An 18,538-nucleotide genomic window follows, 5' to 3' on the forward strand; every position below is an offset into this window, starting at 1 on the left:
TCGGGTTATGCGAAAAAAACGGGTTCTGCTGTCATTTTCTTCATACCTGTTAGAATTTCATGATAACGAGTCATTTTGTAAATATTATATTCGTGTGTTAAAGTTATTAGAATAAAGTCATATTAATTTGTGTTTTATTGCAGAATTTACGTAACTAAAGCTTCGTTAAAAACCGGTTGGACAATCTGTGTCTTTCGGGTGTTTTAAAATCGGCAGACACTCATTGCACTAATCAAACATGTAACTAACGCCGACTAATCGGTTGCGACTAGTCGACTGTCACAACGGACTTTGCCCTGAGAACAAAATATGTTTTCTAAAACAAGTTTACACTTTGCAAAGTCAACACAGAAATGTCACATTTTTAAAACACACCGGATTTTTTCTTCAGTACGATGGTGTGCAAATCAAGTTGCATCTCAAACAGATTCGCCTGTGTATACGGTAGAGGACAACCGGCCCATCACAAATGTTCCATTTGCTAAAAATCTATTTGTGGGAAAGTTGGATAAGGTCAGGCACTTTTTTGTACTTAGGGTTAGATGTTTTGATAAATAATTTCATTTTTAATTATACCAGCTGATTTAAAGAAAAAATTTCTTAAAAAACGGGAAATTATCCCGGATACTATGCGACAGCTTGAAAAATAATCTTGAAATTGTGTTGAAGTAGTTGTTGAAAAACATATCTTTGCATACATAAAGATTAAGACAGTATCATGTAGGCCTGTTGATACCATTACTTCTTGCCTTTCTGCTAACCTTTATCAATACCTTTCATTATTGTCACTGAAGGACGAGGCAAAATAAAAAAAAACCTTCTTTATTCTTGGTATAAACTATTTGTTCAATAAAAAGAACGAACTATTCTATTTTTCTACCATTGGAAAGAAGCATGTGTTTCTTAGACCACAAACCAATGGCATCTAGTGAATTGTATATGTATTAACTATTTGAAATAAGATCAGTGAAATGAAGTCTAATGCTAAAATTCCAGAATAACAAGGGATGCAAATCATGAAAATTGTTCTGCAATAATAAATTTGGAACTTCCAGAACTACACCAAAAATGATCTCCACTTTAGAACATTTTTAATTTTAATCAGTGCTTTCAGATGTTCCTTGGCATTTGGAAATTTTGGAAGTCAAATAACAAATCTGAAGGGTCGGAACAACATGAAATATCCAACCCAAGAGTCAAAACTCTTTATTAAAAAACATACTATCAATGGTCTATTGAATGTTTTGTTATAAAAAAGAATATCACACAGCAACATTTGGGATAAGAAATATAATATAAAAAGGATGAAAGTTTGGATTCTATTTTGTCAAGATTTTGGATTGGTTGTGTTCTCATTATTTGGTTTTAAATATCAAAGTTTACTGTTAAGCACTGTTTATTTGGTCAGACACTGATTGGTAATGGTGAGACACTCCTATTTTACAGGCATTTCTGGCTTACCCAACAATACCAGAAGATGAGCTGAATGATTTAAACCAAATGGTTCAGCCCATCGAGAAATATTTTGAGGAAGCATGTAAGTTTTTGAATAATTTATAAAGATCTTGTTATGTAATAAGACAGAGTTGTCTTTTCCAACTGATCAGCTTGATCCCAGAGTTACATATATTATACAATTATAGCCTGTGAATGAGGTTTGTCTCTTGATTTATTAACCCAAGACAAAGACTTGTGTCTTGTCAATAAATTTAGGTTAATTGACTGAAGCTAAGGGATACCATTGTGTTAATTTAAATCATGTTTAAGTTATCAAACAGATGAACATGCTATTTGTTTAATCATCTATCACAGCATGATTTGAACATATTAACAAATTAAAAATGAAATGACATGCTATGGCAGTCAAACAACTGTTGATGACTACATAAAAGACTTTAAGAACACCGATCTGCAACATCTTGGTGAATATCATTTTCTCTCAGAGAAGCAAAAGTTGGATTTTATAATTTGACTACTATATATTTCTTACATAAGCATAGGATTTTAGTGGTGGTAAATTTCACTCTGTATTTACAGCTATTTTTAGGGGTTTTATATCCTTACATCAGCCAGGGTATGATATACATAGTATAACGCCACACTAAACACATTATGCTGTTATAGAGACAACAATGGGTGTCAATAAAACCATTATTTTGAAATGTCATAACCTGGACACGTCAGTATGACACTCCACACGGTCACATTATACTGACAACAAGGGTGCCAGTATAACCATCACACTGTCATAACATGGACACATCAGTATGACACTCCACCCGGTCATATTATACTGACAACAAGGGTGCCAATAGTACCAACACACTGAAATGTCATAACCTGGACATGGTAGTATGACACTACGCCCGGTCACATTATACTGACAACAAGGGTGCCAATATTACCAACACACTGAAATGTCATAACCTGGACACATCAGTATGACACTCCACCCGGTCACATTATACTGACAACAAGGGTGCCAGTATAACTATCACACTGTCATAACATGGACACATCAGTATGACACTCCACCCAGTCACATTATACTGACAACAAGGGTGAGAATATTACCAACACACTGAAATGTCATAACCTGGACACATCCACTGACGACAAGGGTGCCAGTATAACCATCACACTGTCATAACATGGACACATCAGTATGACACTCCACCCAGTCACATTATACTGACAACAAGGGTGAGAATATTACCAACACACTGAAATGTCATAACCTGGACACATCAGTATGACACTCCACCCAGTCACATTATACTGACAACAAGGGTGCCAGTATAACCATCACACTGTCATAACCTGGACACATCAGTATGACACTCTGCCTGGTCACATTATACTGACAACAAGGGTGCCAATATTACCTTCACACTGTCATAACATGGACACATCAGTATGACACTCCGCCCCGTCACATTATACTGACAAGGACACCAATATAACCTTCACACTGAAATGTCATAACCTGGACACATCAGTATGACACTCCGCCCCGTCACATTATACTGACAAGGACACCAATATAACCTTCACACTGAAATGTCATAACCTGGACACATCAGTATGACACTCCGCCCCGTCACATTATACTGACAAGGACACCAATATAACCTTCACACTGAAATGTCATAACCTGGACACATCAGTATGACACTCCGCCCCGTCACATTATACTGACAAGGACACCAATATAACCTTCACACTGAAATGTCATAACCTGGACACATCAGTATGACACTCCGCCCCGTCACATTATACTGACAAGGACACCAATATAACCTTCACACTGAAATGTCATAACCTGGACACATCAGTATGACACTCCGCCCCGTCACATTATACTGACAAGGACACCAATATAACCTTCACACTGAAATGTCATAACATGGACACATCAGTATGACACTCCGCCCGGTCACATTATACTGACAACAAGGGTGCCAATATTACCAACACACTGAAATGTCATAACCTGGACACATCAGTATGACACTCCACCCGGTCACATTATACTGACAACAAGGGTGCCAATATTACCAACACACTGAAATGTCATAACCTGGACACATCAGTATGACACTCCACCCGGTCACATTATACTGACAACAAGGGTGCCAATATTACCAACACACTGAAATGTCATAACCTGGACACGTCAGTATGAAACTCCACCCGGTCACATTATACTGACAACAAGGGTGCCAATATTACCAACACACTGAAATGTCATAACCTGGACACGTCAGTATGACACTCCACCCAGTCACATTATATTAACAACAGATTTGCCAGTCCATGTAGGTTTATGTAATCAATTTTATAATTCAGTATTTTAAAATAGTGCTAGACACATTTTTTGATAATTACAATGTAAGTGTGTGAACTGTGTAATGATAATTTATGGAAGTTTATAAGGCTGTTGAAAGCTTGACTGTATTATTATCGGTGTATGCCTTACATATTTTGGCAGTGGACTCCAAATCAATTGATGTGAATGCTAAAATATCAGAGGAAACCCTTCAGGAAATTAAGGACCTTGGTTTATTTGGTCAGCAAATCCCAGAAGAACATGGTAAGTTTAATGATCTTGTTACCATTCAATGATTTAATTACGGTAAATGATATTCTGTTGTATTGTTGGTTACAACATACTTAACCTCTTGTATTTGTCTGATATTTGTTTATAATTACTGTACGTAAGCAAAAATGAAAAATAGCCAAGAAAAAAAAAATGAAATTTCGGTTTTTAAAACTTATTTTATATTTTTACTGTTGATATTCAAGCGAGGTTTCAGTATGTATCACCTAGTTGCATCCAAATTTGTTAAGGAAAACTTCATAATCATGTATCGGAATATAAGATTGTATTAGTCATATCTTTAATTAGAAAATGAAATAGATTTTTTTAACTTCTCCATTCATTTCAAAATAGCATTATTTTATATTAACTTATTTCAAAGTTATGTTTTGTCTGTCGAGCGTAAACTTCTGACATTTTAAACTTCTTCTAAAGTTCCACCAATGGAATTGAGCTCAAACTCGCATTAAATGATCCTGAGATGGCCCTGACCAAGTGTTGTTATTTTTCCAGTCTGTCTGAAATCAAAGATAGCCGCCATGGCTGTCATCTTGAAAAACATATCTTTAACTTCTTCTCCAGTTCCCCTGGTGCTATAAGCTAAAACCTGGTGGTAATGTTAAGGAATAAAGTTAGCCAACAAAGTGTTATTATTTTTCAACCTTGTCAAGACTTTCACATGGCAGCCAGGGATGCCATTTTGTAACATGATTGTACAATCACGGTTTTCCTGTGCAACACCTATTTCAAACTTCTCCTCAAGTTTCACCAGTGGGATTGAACTCCAACTTGTTTGAAATGACACATTTCTTACATATAGGAGGCAGGATTAACCCCTTTTGACACAAGGGCTGTGTCTTCAGAAAGGAAACTGACTCAGATTTAGGGTTGAATGCTTTCTAAAAACTTTACTGTCAAAGAAAAGGTATCACTTGTCACAATTATCTGCTCCTCACCAAAACTACCATCTGCATCGTGGAAAACAGCTTCTTTGCAAGACTTCATTCAAAGTAGAAGATATAACCCTTCTCCCTGCTGAAAGTTTTGTAGTCAGAAGACAGTTAAGGCCTGTGGGCTTTTTGTTGATTTGTATGATTCCATGTATGTTAGCTAGGCCAGTGAAAAGACTTAAAACAAAAATTTTGTATTAACCAGTTGACTTACAAGTAACACAAGTTAAAAATTTTGTTATCTTTTCTGGCTGGATGTAAGATTACAAATACTGTGTGGTACAGTGTAACTTTTTTGTTGTAGGTGGGCTTGGATTAAATGCTACAAAATTCGCTCGTCTGGCTGAGATAACAGCTTTAGATGGTTCAGTAGCTGTCACCTTGGCAGCTCACCAGTCTATAGGACTAAAAGTATTTATCAAAGCATTAAGTTCGGTCATCCATGGAAACTGAAGGCTTTTTCTAGATCTGTGCATATTCTAACTTAATGATCCATTTTTTAAATACAGAATGTATTGTATGTGTCTTCAATCCCAAAAGTTGTCAAGGATACACTAATGTACACATGATTTATGTTTTAACTCTAGTGACGTAACTTGTCTGTACAAGTGTCTGTATATTCTGTTGTTTATACCAGTTTGATACACATATTTTGTTCCATTCTAAAGTGGGTTTACCAAGAACTTTGTTTCCATTGACATATCATTATAGACAACAAAGTGTTGCATACCAAAAGTAGGTCACTGATACCTTATCCCAGTCACAGAAGGATTCAGAAATTTACCCTATTCAAACACTACAAATACTATTATATATTAATGTATAGTTGTATTGAATGGTGACCATCTCCTTAAAAAAAGGCAATAGAAAAACATTTGATTAATATCATATCTTTATATATTTTCAGTTCTATATATACACATCATAGTAATAATTTTCATACATTTCCAAAACTATAAAATGATTTCCCTTATATTCAAATTTATCTCAATGAGGAGTGCATGTATGTCATAAGTGAAGATGAGATGAGTGAATTTGTTTTTTGAAAGGGTATATTGATTGCTGGAAATGATCAACAGAAAGAAAAATACCTTCCCAAGCTGGCCACAGGAGAAAACATTGCAGCCTTCTGTCTCACTGAACCATCCAGGTAATCTAGAACTGTTCAACATAATAACTTTCGCTTATTTCTGTGTTTCACAAGTTTAATCTTGCATTGGGGCTTTGTCATTTTGGTAGAATTTTATGACATAAATACCAGTAATTGAATGTTTGGCCAAACGCTTCAATTCCAAACTAGTTTTTGAAACAAGGTTAATAAAGATACTTGGCAAGTAGTTAAATAACCTATAAGTACATATTGTTGTGAAATACTAGATACTTACATTAGCTTTACAAGGGGTCAAGGGGTCAAAGGGTCAAGGATGCTGATGTATTTTTTACAGTGACTTACCCATCTGATAACTTTGTGACAAACTTTGGACAATAGTATTTTATATTTAAACCAATGTTTTTACTAAAACTGTTTTTGTTTTAAGTGGAAGTGATGCAGCCTCCATTCAAACTAAGGCGACTCTTTCTGAGGATGGCAAAACATTTTACCTGAATGGTGGGAAAATTTGGATCTCCAATGGAGGCATTGCTGAAATCTTTACGGTATTTGCCAAAACAGAGGTGGAAAAGGATGTGAGTAAATATATGATGTATTGTTTCTTATTTTGAAAATAAAAGAGTTCTTTTGATATTTCTAGATGTTATACGAGATTATATTCAGATGGTTTTATTGTAAAGTAAATTGATGTGGGGGCTTGGGATATAGAGCTTGAATGAATGTTTTTCTTCGTTTAAAGTTTGTAATTTTGTAGTCTGAATTCATCTGCTGTTTAGAAATAATGTTAATTACTTGGAAAGTCCAAGTGCCTACTAGACATGCTGTTGAGTATGTGTAATATTATAGAAATCAATGCCAGAATTTTTTTCTGTAGGGAAAGAAAGTTGATAAAGTAACAGCTTTCATAGTGGAGAGAAGTTTTGGTGGTGTTACTAGTGGCAAACCAGAGGATAAGTTAGGCATCCGTGGTTCTAACAGTGAGTACATACATTACCACAGGATAAGTAAGGCATCTGTAGTTTTAACAGTGAGTACATACATTACCACAGGATAAGTTAGGCATCCGTGGTTTTAACAGTGAGTACATACATTACCACAGGATAAGTAAGGCATCCGTGGTTTTAACAGTGAGTACATACATTACCACAGGATAAGTTAGGCATCTGTGGTTTTAACAGTGAGTACAAACATTACCACAGGATAAGTTAGGCATCTGTGGTTCTAACAGTGAGTACATACATTATCAGAGAATAAGTTAGGCATCCGTGGTTCTAACAGTGAGTACATACATTATCAGGTTCTAACAGTGAGTACATACATTATCAGAGAATAAGTTAGGCATTGGTGGTTCTAACAGTGAGTACATACATTATCAGAGAATAAGTTAGGCATTGGTGGTTCTAACAGTGAGTACATACATTATCAGAGAATAAGTTAGGCATCCGTGGTTCTAACAGTGAGTACATACATTATCAGAGAATAAGTTAGGCATCTGTGGTTCTAACAGTGAGTACATACATTACCACAGGATAAGTTAGGCATCTGTGGTTCTAACAGTGATTACATATTTTACTAGAGGATCTTTGCCGATCTAATACTGAACATTACCACTGAATTTACGAAATTTGTAGTCATTATTTACATGAACTACTTTAAGCCAGCCTTATTACTCATGCGATTTATTTTCTTGAATTTCACAATAAAAAAAATGGTCATGAAAGTTTCTGTTTACTCTGACCAGTATTTCAGTTATAGCATAGTCTTCTGTTTCAGAGAAGTTTTCACTACCACAAAGTATTGTGATGAAAAATTTACTGAAGTTTAAAATCGTCTGTTATAGATTGAAACATGGTTTCTCACTGGATTTTCAAATCCTGAATTTGTTATTTAGGGAACTTCTATTACAAAAATTCTGTATTGATTAATTTTATTTTTGTTTTTAGCATGTGAGGTTCATTTTGACAATACACCCGTCCCAATAGAGAATGTACTCGGAGAGGTTGGAGGGGGATTCAAGGTGAGGCACACAATTTACCTATTTTACATGAGAAAGAAAAAAATAAAGAAACTAATAGAGAGACTAAGCCACGTGTCTGTTAACTGTTGTAACAATTCAGGTGGTGTGGAATTATTCCACAACACACAAACATATATGTATCGGATGTTGTAGCCACCTGTCTGTAACACTGTTGTAACAATTCAGGTGGTGTGGAATTATTCCACAACACACAAACATATATGTATCGGATGTTGTAGCCACCTGTCTGTAACACTGTTGTAACAATTCAGGTGGTGTGGAATTATTCCACAACACACAAACATATATGTATCGGAGGTTGTAGCCACGTGTCTGTTAACTGTTGTAACAATTCAGGTGGTGTGGAATTATTCCACAACACACAAACATATATGTATCGGATGTTGTAGCCACCTGTCTGTAACACTGTTGTAACAATTCAGGTGGTGTGGAATTATTCCACAACACACAAACATATATGTATCGGATGTTGTAGCCACCTGTCTGTAACACTGTTGTAACAATTCAGGTGGTTTGGAATTATTCCACAACACACAAACATATATGTATCGGATGTTGTAGCCACCTGTCTGTAACACTGTTGTAACAATTCAGGTGGTGTGGAATTATTCCACAACACACAAACATATATGTATCGGATGTTGTAGCCACCTGTCTGTAACACTGTTGTAACAATTCAGTTGGTTTTGAATTATTCCACAACACACAAACATATATGTATCGGATGTTGTAGCCACCTGTCTGTAACACTGTTGTAACAATTCAAGTGGTTTGGAATTATTCCACAACACACAAACATATATGTATCGCATGTTGTAGCCACGTGTCTGTTAACTGTTGTAACAATTCAGGTGGTGTGGAATTATTCCACAACACACAAACATATATGTATCGGATGTTGTAGCCACCTGTCTGTAACACTGTTGTAACAATTCAGGTGGTGTGGAATTATTCCACAACACACAAACATATATGTATCGGAGGTTGTAGCCACCTGTCTGTTACACTGTTGTAACAATTCAGGTGGTGTGGAATTATTCCACAACACACAAACATATATGTATCGGAGGTTGTAGCCACCTGTCTGTAACACTGTTGTAACAATTCAGTTGGTTTTGAATTATTCCACAACACACAAACATATATGTATCGCATGTTGTAGCCACGTGTCTGTTAACTGTTGTAACAATTCAGGTGGTGTGGAATTATTCCACAACACACAAACATATATGTATCGGATGTTGTAGCCACCTGTCTGTAACACTGTTGTAACAATTCAGGTGGTGTGGAATTATTCCACAACACACAAACATATATGTATCAGGTTGTAGCCACCTGTCTGTTACACTGTTGTAACAATTCAGGTGGTGTGGAATTATTCCACAACACACAAACATATATGTATCGGAGGTTGTAGCCACCTGTCTGTAACACTGTTGTAACAATTCAGTTGGTTTTGAATTATTCCACAACACACAAACATATATGTATCGGATGTTGTAGCCACCTGTCTGTAACACTGTTGTAACAATTCAGGTGGTGTGGAATTATTCCACAACACACAAACATATATGTATCGGAGGTTGTAGCCACCTGTCTGTTACACTGTTGTAACAATTCAGGTGGTGTGGAATTATTCCACAACACACAAACATATATGTATCGGAGGTTGTAGCCACCTGTCTGTAACACTGTTGTAACAATTCAGGTGTAGCCACCTGTCTGTAACACTGTTGTAACAATTGTGGAATTATTCCACAACACACAAACATATATGTATCGGATGTTGTAGCCACCTGTCTGTAACACTGTTGTAACAATTCAGGTGGTGTGGAATTATTCCACAACACACAAACATATATGTATCGGATGTTGGAACTGATACACATATTTGTATGTTAGCTCAAAATGCAAAGTTTCTAAAGTTCCTGTCAAGCATTAAAGAACAAATTAAAAATAAGGTGCTATCCATATAACTTATACTTTTAGTGTGATGCTTCCAGAAATATGCGAGTGTACAGACCCTGCTTTATGCTAAAGTCCTGAAAAATAATGATATTCACCAAGTAAGTTTCTGACAGGTAGAGCAGGATCCCTCTATTTGCATGTGATGAATATTCCACAGTCCAGTCTCGATCCCGCTCTGTACCCGGCATTTTTCTTACAGGTTCAACTGCTTCAACTGTTTACATGAGAGCGACCAAAGTCTTGTATCTTTGTTTGAAATAAATTTGAAACTATTTGCTGTGTTAAATGAAATATGAATATCAATCATTTACACACTGAATTTCAAAGTTATCTATTTGTAGTGAATGTACTGGGACATTTACATTAATTTATCTCTGATTAACGATGCATTCTTGTCATTAATCTTATGGCACCCCAGGTAGAGTAACCCATGGTTCTCACTGTTAGGGGCCTCGGTGGCAGAGAGGTTAAGACATCTCACCTCAGGTTGAGTGACCCAGGGTTCTCAGGTTGAGTGACCCAGGGTTCTCACTGTTAGGGACCTTGGTGGCAGAGAGGTTAAGACATCTCACCTCAGGTTGAGTGACCCAGGGTTCTCACTGTTAGGGGCCTCGGTGGCAGAGAGGTTAAGACATCTCACCTCAGGTTGAGTGACCCAGGGTTCTCACTGTTAGGGGCCTCGGTGGCAGAGAGGTTAAGACATCTCACCTCAGGTTGAGTGACCCAGGGTTCTCACTGTTAGGGGCCTCGGTGGCAGAGAGGTTAAGACATCTCACCTCAGGTTGAGTGACCCAGGGATCTCAGTATTAGAGGCCTTCAGGTTGAGTGACCCAGTGTTCTTGCTATTATGGGCCTCGATGGTAAAGTGGTTAAGTCTGACTGTATTAAACACTAGTCCTTCACCTCTTGGTCATAGGTACGAGCGTGGGGTGCTGACTACCCAAACCTGGCATGTTAACTTTTGACAGAATAGTAATGCAAGGCTGCAGCAAACAAAAAATTGAGAACACGGTATCTTTATCCATGTTAATGAACAGTTACCGAAATGACACGTCGGATGACAAGATACAGGGATCTACCACAAATTCCTATTTATGGTCACTGGATATATACAACCAGTATATAATATGCCTGCTACAATAAGTGTAGTCTACAATCAGACAGAGGCTTCACAGAGTTTAGACTTAAACAAGTATTGTTACCGAAAAGACAAAGTGATATCAACTATTTTACTCAGAGACCTACAATCACAACACTTTGTTATACTTAAAACAAGACCAAAGTGAACTGGAAACAGTTGAAATGTGGCAGATTTTCCTCTAAAATTGAAGAAAAGAAACATGATGATTTAGCTAGTAAGATTATTGCAAAAATCTGTATAAAATAACAGAGTTCAAATAATTGTTGTCTTTTTTATAGGTTGCCATGAATATATTAAACAGTGGACGATTCAGTATGGGCAGCTCAGGAGCTGGTATTCTCAAGAAGTTGATCGGTGTGTTCAGGTTTATGATAAAGGTTTAAGGAACCTACTTAACTGTTGTTACTCCTGGATCTACCTACATTGTAGGTGATCATTATTGAAGGAGTCAAAACAACTCAAAGTTGAAAACATTTTCAGGAATTAGAAATAGTGATACAAAATTGAAAACATTAGTAAAAACAGCTCAAAGTTGAAAACATTTTCAGGAATTAGAAATGGTGATACAAATTTAAAAACTATGAGGAACTAAAAATATAATGACATAAATGTACATGTATGTCTAGTTTGTTGTAATTTTGTTTATTTAAACCTCCTGGAACTTAGTTATACGTTATAATATATGTTTATGTGGATTGATATTCATTTGCAGCCATGACAGCAGAACATGCCATAAGCAGGAAACAATTTGGAAAGCACCTTTCAGAATTCCGACTTATTAAGGTAAATTGTGTAATGGTATTTTTTTCAGGCTTGCAGACTTAATGAGGATAGAAAACTTGATACTTGGTAGAAAACATGGATCAGCTAAATAGCATTACCCAAACAGAAATGGTTTTTTAGACAATACATCATAGCTTGGAGGAAGTTGACACTTAAGGTTATGATTTATAACAGAATTTTGATAATCACAAAATTTTTGTTTGTGTTTTATTATGATAGTCAGATCTGTAAAGTCGTAATAGTATGATTGAGAAACATTTTTAAATGCTTATACTATGTGGGTAAAGAAGATATGATTACACAAACGTATATTTTTTCAGAGGATACAAGCTAAAAAGTTAAGATTTATATTACAAGGTGCCCTTTTATCTATGATGAACATTGTTAAATTTTTGTAAAATCTATATTGTGAAGGTTGTGTAGGACAATATGTTAAGGTCTTTCTTTGGAAATATTCAGGAAAAGTTTGCGAAGATGGCTGTAACAACGTACGCTATGGAGAGTATGGCTTACTGGACGGCAGGTATTATAGACCAGTACCAACAGCCTGACTGTTCACTGGAGGCAGCAATGGTCAAGGTAACGTTAGCACCACAAGTAGTCGGGATTTATTTCAGATTTTGATGTCAGATATCGTTAAAGCTTGTAAATTAATTTAAATTAAAATTTACAAAATTAACTCGGCTTCTGTGTCGCTAGTTACAGAATCACCATATCTTCTATGTTGCAAGGTACAGGTTAGATTATGTGAGGTTAAATCCAACTGTATATATTGAAATGCACATTATTTAGATAAGTTTACTAGGATACCGATATTTGGCATTATTGCAGTTTTTCAGCTTTTTGAGGGAAACAGGACTAAAAATAGATTTCCTTTTCTGACAATTTTGCCTTAAATTTTTGGTACTGTAAAGTATAAGTTATCAAAATAATTGTGATTGGGATCATACATTCTTCTGGATACGTGCTACTTCAAGGAAATTCCACGAGGAAAGTTTTAATAACATACAGCTGACGCAAGTTCCTATTTCACTGAGATAATGTATGGAAAGTATCTTCTATTGTACAATGCCTTTGCCTGTTTGACATAATTTTGTGCGAAGCATAGCACAAACACTATAACAAGTATCAGCATGACACTTCATAGGTAGATAGATCACAGCAAGGTGAAGTATGCAACAACTATCTCTCTTTTGCATGTTATAGGAGTTATAGCCCTTTGTTGTTTTTCATACTTAAATTTTGTCCCATTCAGGGAGCATAACCTGTCTTTGATGATGGCCTTTGTCTTGTTTGATATAGCCACAATTGAAACAGTGGAATCACAGCCCTGTTAGATATAGTTACAGGGGTTGTTATTACACTGATAACCGGGTATTTACATGAATAAAAATAATTATATTGCATGTACAGATGTAGCGTGACATGAAAGATGATGTTCTGAGACATTTCTTGTTATGGTCTAGATTTTCAGCTCAGAAGGATGCTGGGTTTGTGTGAATGAGTGCCTACAGATTTTGGGAGGTCTTGGCTACATGAAGGACTACCCTTATGAGAGATATCTCCGGGATGGACGAATTTTAATGATATTTGAGGTATGAAAAACTGATTATATTAGGTCATTAGAATTTTACTGAGGAAAAAGATAGTTCAGGTAAGTTTTACAATACACATTAAGTTAACACTTAAGCATGTAGAGTCAATTTATGTCTTTCTGTCCATCCATTTGTTCGTCCGTCCGTCTGTTATAATTATGTCCAGAGCATAACACGAAAACTATAATAGGTATCAACATGAAACGTCATGTGTAGATAGATTTTGATAATGAGAAGTGTAGTGTACAAAAACCATCACTCTTTTTTGCATAATTTAGGAGTAATTGCCATTTTTTCATCCTTAAATTTTGTCTGGAGCATAACATGATGAGGAATCAACATGAAAGTTCTGCTGTTTATTCGGGGAACATCCATCGGTTCTACTGATTCTCTTGTATAATAGTGTTGTTGTTGGCAAATGTTTGGTTGAAGCTTAGCCTTTCTGTATTGTGTTCAGGCTCAGAATGGAACTTGTACAGAATATTAATATTATAATAGTATTGATACTGCAGAAAAGTGTGGAGGTGGTACTTATCATACCTCATCCCAAATAGATCTTCCAGTTTTTGATGTATTCCTTGACATGACAATGTGTTGTTTTTGGTATTGTTTTCCAGGGGACAAATGAGATTTTGAGAATGTTTGTTGCACTGAATGGACTACAGTTTGCAGGAAAGGCTCTGAAGGAACAAATGTAAGTGAACAGTATCGCCCAGTGAAGGTGCAAATGTGAAATTCAACTTCATCAAAGTTGAACGTGATTTTAGCAGTGTTGTAGCCCAGGTCATAGTCACTATTACTATGTAATGTATTTTGCGGGTTGTAAGTCACACTGGTATATATTACTATGTGATGTATTTTGCGGGTTGTAAGTCACACTGGTATATATTACTATGTGATGTATTTTGCGGGTTGTAAGTCACACTGGTATATATTACTATGTGATGTATTTTGCGGGTTGTAAGTCACACTGGTATATAAGCCACAGAGCCAATTTTAATTGAATTTTTGGATTCAATCAGTATTACGACTACAAGTGATGGCTCTACATGATCTGTTTCAGTCAAAAACTTGTCGCTTAAAGGTTAGTTGTAGTTAAATATTGGTTAGTGAAAAATTCAAATGGCTACTGCTGAACAAAGAAGAGTATTAAATACAAATATCTAACACTGAAAATATATCAATCTGACCTGTAACTACAAACCTGTAGCTGTGGAGATGATAAATAATGTTTCCAATTTTTTTAAATTCATGTTTGAAAATTTCATTAACCATTGGTTTTTTAAAATTTTTTTGTCCAGAAATAAGACATATCGGCATATATAAGCTACACTCCCGACTCACGAGGAAAAAAGGTGTGGCTGAGTCGGAAGATATGCTTTAAAAACCTGTAATGTCTATTTTGTTTCAGTCTGGTACACCAAAAGCTGTTGTGTCTGTGACAGAATTGGTTGTCAACAGTATTTGTTAATTACATTAGTAAGGATTAGTGTTTGAAATTGTTTTCTTCTTTGAAATACAGAAAAGTCTCAAACATTCTCACCAACCCTTCAACACTGCTCAGAATGTACTTTGAAACTGAACCAAAACTAACTATGAAGCTACATGAGGGAATTCACCCGACTCTAAAGGTAAAACACCTGACTAATGTAGTGCACTATAAGTTTCGGTACTGAACATTTACAGCCTGGTAACATAACATACTAGCTACTGATGTTACCTTCTTCAGTTTTCTTATCCTGAAAAAAAACGTTTTGTGTATAATTATTAATAGCAAAAACACTATCAGGAGTTTTTACTTAATACAAGTTCATTTGATTGTATTCTTCATAAAAATGTTTAACTGTATTTTTATGGACTGAAGATCTTTTCAACGTGTAGAAAACTGTAATGTTGCATGAATTTATTTATTTCAGCCTCAAGCAGACATGTTGGAAAAATATACACTACATTTACAAAGAGCTGTTGTGAAAATACTGTCCAAATACAAAAAGGTTGGTAGAACGTTACATCCCTTGGGTAGCAAATGACAGTTTGTTGTCATACATTGTTTGTGTGGTAGATTGTTTTGCCATTCTTTTTATATAGTTGCCAAAGTAAAATTAGATAGGTAAACATTACGTATAAAACAGCAAATGGATAAAAAGATGAGGAGAATTTCACTTTTACCATCAGGGTCTTTGCATTTGAGTTCTTTCAGTACTCTGTTTTATATATACTCGAATGTGATGTTATTGTATTTATATAAAGATTTACTATTAATCATTATTTCCTGTGTGGGAGTATTGATATATTTTTGACAATATCTGTTTTTTTAGGAGGTGGTAGACCAACAGATTCATCAGAAACGAATGGCTGACATAGCAATTGACCTTTTCGGAATGACAGCTTGTATAGCAAGAACCTCCAGGTCGTACTGTATTGGACTGAAAAACTCTGACCATGAGGTAAATTGTGACCAGTAACAATGTCACATGACCTTTTTGAAATGGTCCAGATATCACTGAATTATTCAGCAATACATCTGTATTGAATGTGATTATCACAATAAATTAACAGAGTTCTAAATGTACCGTTTACAAATATTTTGTCAGATTAACAACTTTGAACAAGAAAAAAGATATTATTCTCACTACTGTGTTCTAAATCTTTAAAAATTTCCAAGAATGTTATGACTTGTACACAGCAACCTTATGAAGAGAATCTGCAAACTAGTAATAGCCAGCACTCAGTATTGGAGGAACAAAGCTGTACTGTTTTGTCGCTGTTTTGAACTGGTCATGAAAAATTAATTAGATAATTGATAGCAACTTTTGTTGGTTCACCTTTGGTTGGTTCACCTTTGGTTGGTTCACCTGTGGGTGGTTCACCTTTGGTGGTTCACCTTTGGTTGGTTCACACCTTTGGTTGGTCCACCTTTGGTTGGTTCTACTGTGGTTGGTTCACCTTTGGTTGGTTCACACCTTTGGTTGGTTCACCTTTGGTTGGTTCACCTTTTGTTGGTTCACCTTTGGTTGGTTCACACCTTTGGTTGGTTCACCTTTGGTTGGTTCACCTTTGGTTGGTTCACCTTTGGTTGGTTCACCTTTTGAGAGTTTCACTTGTATGACTGATCCATTCCTCTTCCTCAAGCGTTATGAATTGTTTTTGTTTAGGTGATGCTGACCAAGGCTTTCTGCTATGAAGCCAGAGAAAGAATTGAGCAAAATCTGAAAGATTTGAGAGCAGGTAATTATACAAGGAGTTCTCTTGATTGATAGTGTTATAACTTTACATATGATATCTGTCGTAGGAACTTAAGACAATGAGCTAAAATATGACATATTTTTTGTATAATTAAAAGATGAAAGCGTTAATTGGTTTATATGGTTTGTTTTTATTTTTGACCACCTTACAACTATAAACAAAGCATATTGGAACATATTATCTGGAGGTTGGTGAATTGTAGTCATAGAAATTGACATTGAAAGATAAGAAGAATTTTGTATTATCATCAGATAAATAATTTGACAAAAAAGAAAGTCGTTAATTAATACATTTTAAGCTATATATGAAGTTTCCACATCTGTATATAGGAATACAATATTATCACCAAACAATTAAGAGTAAACAGGTTTAATCAGCTTTTCCTCCTTACTTCATGCTCACGTGTACTTGATAACTGCCAAATTTAACAATTGTACATGGTAACTTCCAAAATTTAACAATCGTACTTGGTAACTTCCAAAATTTAACAATTGTACTTGGTAACTTCCAAAATTTAACAATCGTACTTGGTAACTTCCAAAATTTAACAATCATACTTGGTAACTGCCAAATTTAACAATTGTACTTGGTTACATTGATATGGTCTCTTTCCCTATCAGATGAAGTATTCTGGTTCATGAAATAAACAAAGCCTTATTAACAGTGTTTTAATATGATTAAAAATTGTAAGATAGTAATATTGAATGAAAAAAAGGGAAATACATATGCACACAAAAAAAAATACATATTTTCATGACTCTCCCTTTCAGAAACATTTGAGAACAATGATGACACCCTAGAAAGCATAGCTGACACAATATTCAAGAACCATGGTTACGCTGCATCCCATCCATTGGACAGAAATTGGTGAGGAGTTTTACACTCGCTGTGTATAACAGACAACAGATTTCTGTTCACAAAGTGTCACAGTGTTGCTGCTGTATAAGAACCTGTTTGTGAACTGATGGAGTGCCAACTTGATGTCTGTGAACTGATAGAATTTGAGCTTGATACAACTTTAAGTGTTACAAAGAAGGATGATAGTTAATAGTGCATTACAGTTATAGATGGTAGAATATTGTGTAAGTGGGTAAACTACAACAGCAAAGTGACATGGGGCATAGTGACATGGGGCATAGTGACATGGGGGACAGTGACATGGGGCATAGTGACAAGGGGGACAGTGACATGGGGTATAAACAAGGGGGACAGTGACATGGGGCATAGTGACAAGGGGGACAGTGACAAGGGGCATAGTGACATGGGGCATAGTGACATGGGGGACAGTGACATGGGGCATAGTGACAAGGGGGACAATGACATGGGGCATAGTGACAAGGGGGACAGTGACATGGGGCATAGTGACTTGGGGATTAGTGACATAGGTGGACAGTGACATGGGGCATAGTGACATGGGGGACAGTGACATGGGGCATAGTGACATGGGGGACAGTGACATGGGGCATAGTGATGTGGGGGACAGTGACATGGGGCATAGTGATGTGGGGGACAGTGACATGGGGCATAGTGACAAGGGGGACAGTGACAAGGGGCATAGTGATGTGGGGGACAGTGACATGGGGCATAGTGATGTGGGGGACAGTGAC

At 36.1% G+C, this 18,538-nt stretch overlaps 1 protein-coding gene across 1 annotated transcript; it reads left to right on the forward strand.

Annotated features, from left to right (window-relative positions):
• Positions 1-274: 274 nt before the first annotated feature.
• On the forward strand, positions 275-18,068 carry LOC132559965 (complex I assembly factor ACAD9, mitochondrial-like). Its single transcript, XM_060224605.1, has 18 exons — positions 275-513; positions 1,447-1,537; positions 3,992-4,093; positions 5,354-5,460; positions 6,099-6,199; positions 6,588-6,735; positions 7,035-7,137; positions 8,104-8,177; positions 11,586-11,661; positions 12,020-12,090; positions 12,550-12,669; positions 13,557-13,685; positions 14,303-14,379; positions 15,208-15,316; positions 15,602-15,679; positions 16,004-16,132; positions 16,841-16,913; positions 17,702-18,068. Exons 1-18 carry the CDS (start codon positions 310-312, stop codon positions 17,800-17,802), a joined length of 1,893 nt encoding a protein of 630 aa, XP_060080588.1. The 5' UTR covers positions 275-309; the 3' UTR covers positions 17,803-18,068.
• The last annotated feature ends 470 nt before the right edge of the window (positions 18,069-18,538 follow it).

Source organism: Ylistrum balloti, unplaced genomic scaffold, assembly GCF_031769215.1.
Source record: "Ylistrum balloti isolate Yb309-2 unplaced genomic scaffold, AGI_CSIRO_Ybal_v1 Utg371000, whole genome shotgun sequence".
Classification (NCBI taxonomy): Eukaryota; Metazoa; Mollusca; class Bivalvia; order Pectinida; family Pectinidae; genus Ylistrum; species Ylistrum balloti.

What these genes read in the sequence shown, in the direction of transcription:
- LOC132559965 (XM_060224605.1), top strand. Translation starts at nt 310, where the DNA reads ATGTTTTCTAAAACAAGTTTACACTTTGCAAAGTCAACACAGAAATGT. An exon ending in AAGGCTCTGAAGGAACAAAT is followed by an intron (nt 14,380 to 15,207) that starts GTAAGTGAACAG and finishes TTTGAAATACAG; the next exon opens with AAAAGTCTCAAACATTCTCA. An exon ending in TACTGTCCAAATACAAAAAG is followed by an intron (nt 15,680 to 16,003) that starts GTTGGTAGAACG and finishes CTGTTTTTTTAG; the next exon opens with GAGGTGGTAGACCAACAGAT.